Source organism: Telopea speciosissima, chromosome 4 (genome assembly GCF_018873765.1).
Source record: "Telopea speciosissima isolate NSW1024214 ecotype Mountain lineage chromosome 4, Tspe_v1, whole genome shotgun sequence".
In the NCBI taxonomy this organism is placed as follows: domain Eukaryota; kingdom Viridiplantae; phylum Streptophyta; class Magnoliopsida; order Proteales; family Proteaceae; genus Telopea; species Telopea speciosissima.
In genome coordinates this window covers 12,520,209-12,525,592 of record NC_057919.1, presented here as the reverse complement: position 1 = coordinate 12,525,592, position 5,384 = coordinate 12,520,209, and the positions used below count along the sequence as shown (strand labels likewise).

At 41.0% G+C, this 5,384-nt stretch overlaps 1 protein-coding gene across 1 annotated transcript; it reads right to left on the bottom strand.

Moving 5' to 3' along the window:
* Positions 1-393: 393 nt before the first annotated feature.
* On the bottom strand, positions 394-3,878 carry LOC122660333 (receptor protein-tyrosine kinase CEPR1-like). The gene is made up of 2 exons (XM_043855589.1): positions 1,224-3,878; positions 394-930 (listed from the first exon to the last, which is right to left on the bottom strand). The coding sequence occupies exons 1-2, from the start codon at positions 3,703-3,705 to the stop codon at positions 575-577; spliced, it is 2,838 nt and encodes a 945-aa protein (XP_043711524.1). The 5' UTR covers positions 3,706-3,878; the 3' UTR covers positions 394-574.
* Between the last annotated feature and the right edge of the window lie 1,506 nt (positions 3,879-5,384).

Sequence of the window (5,384 nt, the reverse complement as noted above, 5' to 3'; positions counted from 1 at the left end):
TATAATCACCCTCACAAAGACAAAGATGCTCATCACTCAATTATACTCCTTCCATCTTTATTACAACGGATAACCATTTGAACTGGACCCTCCCAACGAATCTTAACATTTAAATTAAAAAATCAGGAATCCACTTACATGCAAAAGGAATCCTTAGCAAAATGATAACCTTCCATCCTTCTCCAAAATTTATGCTTTTCTGAGTCTTTTTTCTGTATCATTCACATCAAATAGAGGGAGACCAAAATAGTAGAAAAAGAGTTCTCAACCAAATGCTGTGCGTTACTATGAAGCAGTTATAAGTGCTCAAATTCTCACATAATTAAAAAAAAAAGAGAGGGGGAAAGAAAGACAGAATCTCTCTGCTGCTTTATATATATAGTTTTTTTTTCCCTCTAAGTTCTCCTATTTTATTTACAGTGAGAGTAAAAAAGCTGTTCTTCAAGAATATTATCACAATAGTTTGAAGAGCACACTGTTCTCTAGTCCCCATATTACTTCTACTTATCCCTTGTCAGGTTCCTTCTATTAGTCATAACTCAGGTGCATTCTTAATATTGGTTGCATTGGATGGTTATTTGATCTTGCTTGATGACTTACAAGAATCGAACCTGCAAGGGTCTGCCTCAATCAGTGACTGAACCACCTCATTCATAGTTGGACGGAGGGCAGGGGCTTTGCAGGTACAACGGATGGCAATGCGGAGCACCTGTATCATCTCATCCTTGTATAACTCTGATAATCTCTTGTCTAAGACCTCCATTGCTCCTTCCTTGGTCTCTACCTTGCATGAGGAGACCCAGCATATGATATTCTTGTTCTCCCCAAACTCTTGCTCCACTGGCTTCTTCCCTGTTATCAGTTCCATGAGCACTACCCCAAAGCTATAAACATCGCACTTTTCCGTTGCCCTTGACGAGTAAGCATACTCTGTCATTAAATGTCAACCAGTATGAATATTGTAAGATTAGCAGGGTTGAACAGTGAATGGTTAATACCAGAAAACTCAAGCTAATTGATATGTGAATTGATCAATTGGAAAATAGAAGATTTTGACAAGAAAATTTGTAATTTTAAAATGCAGGTGGATCACGATCCATAAACAACCCAAACCAAGTAAAAGGCCATATTATAGGGAAAACAGAAGGGATAAAAAGCCTATGTGAACTACATCGGTAACAGTGTAGTTGGCATCAAACTGCTCTGAATTGTAACTTGATTACCTGGGGCGAGGTACCCGTAGGTTCCAGCAATAACAGTAGTAGTGGAATCCTTTCCTCCTCTTGCTTGCAAGACCTTGGCGACACCAAAATCTGCAACTTTGGCCTGGTATTCTGAGCTGAGCAGGATGTTGGTTGATTTGATATCTCTGTGAATGATCGGCGGCATCAGATCATGGTGAAGGTAAGCCAGACCTTGTGCAATCCCAAGTGCAATCCGATGTCGGATGGGCCAGTCCAATAGATTCCTCCCTCTGTGAAGTGCATCCCATAGGTTTCCATTCGGCAAATATTCATAAACCAACAGGTTCAAACCTGAACTTGACAAGTAGCAGTACAACTTGACGATGTTCTTATGCCTGATGCTCCCCAGTGTCTCTACCTCTGTCTTTAGCCCCCTATCTAGGAATAGCTGATCCTCTGTTGCAGGGTCCTTTGTCTTTTGACTCCATAGTTTTTTCACTGCAACTGCTTCTCCATTATTCAACTGGATCTTATACACAGTCCCTGATCCTCCATGCCCCACAATGTTCTTGTCTACCAGGGCCTCAATGATCTCATGCTGATCAAAGCTGACCTTATGGAAGTTTTGGACGTATGAGAAGGAGGACAAAGACAACATCTCATCCTGCTCCATCACTTCTTTCTCTCTACTATACCAGCGTTTAAGAAACAGGATAGCTCCAATAACTACAATGACCACTGAAATCCCAACTGCCCAGATACAGCTCACCCTCTTGCGGCTGTTAACTTGTGGACAAGCAGGGAACTTTTTATCAGACAAATTGAAATAGACAGAAACACAGAGATCTGGATTTCCTGAAAGGCTTTCTGCTAATCCTCCTTTAATCAGGTTGGGAGGAACTGGACCTGAGAGATGATTGTTTGAAAAGTTGATTGAATTGGGAAGCAATTCACAGAGGCTTTCTGGAATAGGCCCGGTCAGTTGGTTGTTGGAGAGATCAAGATCATTAAGAGATTTCAAGTAAGAAAGTGACTCCGGAATTGATGAATTTAGCCTGTTACCTTGCAAAAACAATACGTTCAACTTTCTGAAGTTGCCAATTTCGGGGGGAATAGGTCCAGATAAGAGATTGTTGCTGAGATCAATCTTCACCAGATTACCAGCATGAGAAATTTCTGGTGGTATAACACCTGAAATCCTGTTGCGTTGTATGAACAGCTCTGATAAGTTCTTAGCATTTCCAATTGTCCTTGAAATTGGACCTTCAAAATTATTGGAACTCAAATCAATGATCGATGCATGGGGAAGCCCCAGAAGCTCCTCAGGGATTGAGCCTTGCAGAAAGTTGGAATTAACTCGAAATCGAAGAAGAGACTTACACTTCTGATAAGTCTGAGGTAGCTGACCAGAGAATTGATTTTGCAAGACAAGAAAGTACATCAATTTACCTCCCTTACAAACATCTGGCGGCAATTCCCCTGATAATTTGTTCTCTGACAAGTCCAAAGCAATCAACTTTGATGCAGCCCCGAGATTCAGGGGCACTTTCCCTGACAAGGAATTGTCATAGAGGGATAGTATCCTCAAAGTAGTTGAGTTTCCAATCATGCTTGGGATTTCTCCGGTGAGGCTGTTGTTGTACAGCTGCAGTACTTGAAGATTTGGAAGCTTACAGAGAGACTCTGGAATTGTTCCATTCAGTCGATTGACGGACATGTCCAAATCAATGAGCTGTGTCAGATTTCCAAGCTCATATGGTATTTCACCAGAGAGCTGGTTATAGTAAAGCTCCAGCTGCTGCAAGTTCTTGAGTTTTGCAATCTCCACAGGAATCTGGCCGACAAGGTAATTACCACTCAATTCAAGGTCGATGAGTGAAGTCATGTTCCCAATCGTTGGTGGAATTTTCCCATGCACCATGGCTGTTGACAAGATCATTGACTTGAGCTTTGTCAGCCGAGATATGTTTTCTGGCAACTGCCACAGGGTGAAATTGAAGTTCTCATTGAAATTGAGCACTTCTAGATTGGAGAGGTTTGTAACAGACATGGGGAACTGCCCAGTGAAGTGGTTGTATGAAAGGTCAATCAGTCGGAGAGATACCATAGGTGAGAAATCCGGCAGTGTTCCAGTGAGAGATGACTTAGTAATATTAAGCTCTTCCAAGAGAGAACAGTTGATGATGCTAGCTGGGAACTTGCCATGGAGGAGATTTTGCCCAAGACGAAGAACGCGAAGTTGTGGCAGATAAGAGCAGACATCAGCAGGGAAATATCCACTGAGTGACCACCCGGACACATCAATCTTCACAACATCTCCATGACTGTTGCAGCCAACTCCAAAGTAATTACAGTAGGGAACTTCAACATCCCAACGAGACAGAGATTTGCCCGCAATTGACTGCTTCATGAGAGTAAAGAAATGAGACTGATTAACCTCAGTGGCTTGGGAGGAGGGATTGAAGTGAGAAAGAAATAAGATCATGATGAGGAAGAGAATTAGAGATTGAAGACCCATCATACAAAAGCTAAGTTTGATCAAGGAATAAAACTAAAAGAGATAATATAGGGAGTGAAGAGTTGAGAATAGGTGATGGTTCCTGCCTCAGGAGAAGAGGAAGAGATGGAAGTATAAATGGCAGGGCTGAGGTATTATTGGGTTGCAGCAATATTAAGCTGTGTTTGATAAAAATAAAAAATAAAAAAGGAGGTAATTAAGGAGATGCATGCAGGAAACTATTAAAATAATAAGTGGAAGAGGTGTAAGACAACAAATTAAAGAAATAGTTGCATACTTTGTCTCAAAGAGGCTTTGGCATTTATGCCCCCTTCTAATCTCTAATATATGAATGTGTGTTTGTCGGGGGACTGGGTGGTTGCAGCAGTTAAGTAGTTACTGGTTAGTCTGTTAACTGTAACCGTTACAGCAAAGGGTATGAATGTCCAGTGCCAAATGGACCGGCACATGACTCGTCGGTACACATGGCTTAACATGTCTGGTTTGGTTCAGTTAAAGGGAATGTGGAACTCAAACTTTTGCTCAGAGAATCATATTGTTAGTAATGTGTACATGGTGATGCTGTACAGCTGTAGGGAGACCAGTAGTCCTGAACACCTCAGAACTGGGTCAAGTGAAGCCAAGAGCTTACTCACAAGGAACAGGTACACATTAACAAAATTGTTTTGGTTCTTGAAATGGGTTGGCCTGATCATGTAAAGGAGGCTTCAGGTTCTAACTGTAAAGGTATGAACTAAAACCAGGGCTTCCAAATCTCTTGATAGGATGGTGTGTGAATGTGTTGGGAATAAACCACAATAATATAATAGGTTTGGAGAATTTTTGCAATTGAATGATATAGACATCTGGGGCTAAAAAAAGTAAAGCAGAATAATGAGAGAACCAGAAAAGAGTAAGCATGGAGAAAACAGTGTTAAGTTTACCATATCTTAATATGAAGGATGTGATCCCCTCCCTTCCCCTCCCCCCAATGACAATTAATCAAAGACTTAGACAAATAATGTAAAGCATCGCACTCAGATTGACACTTTGTATGTGAATCTATTGTCAGAACATGACCCCAATATGAAAGATGTGATTCCCCCCAACACTTAAACAAAAGAACTAGACAGCTAATTAAAGCATCCCACTCACATTGACACTTTGTCTATGAATCCTCAAATGTGCATATAAGCACAACAATCCTAGACCTATAAGGTCATTTCAGTTCTTGACCATTACTGTTATGAGATGTGAAAACTTAGTTTTTTAAGTACTGAACCAGCATCAATCTTATGATTGGCTAATTGGGTTTTTTTTATTTTTTATTTATTTTTTTATGTTACAGCTTCATTTTAATGGCATCCAATCAAAAGCCCGAGCTTCAAGGTGGAGAGGCCCTTCCAAGGCCATAAGCTAAATTGTTGTACATTATTCGACCGATGTGAGATTAAACTCTCCTCCCATTCCTGGCCATAAAGTGCATTCATTGCATCAATTCCCCCCCAGCTTTGGGCTATGGGCCCCCACATGATCGGTGCACGGACAACCCGCTCTGATACTACTTAATGAAGTCCAATCCAAAAGCCCTAGTTTCAGGGTGGAGAGATCACTCTAAGGTTATAAGCCAAACTGTCACACACTACCCGATTGATGTAGGACTAAACTCCCCTCTCATTCTTGACCATTGAACGTATTCTTTT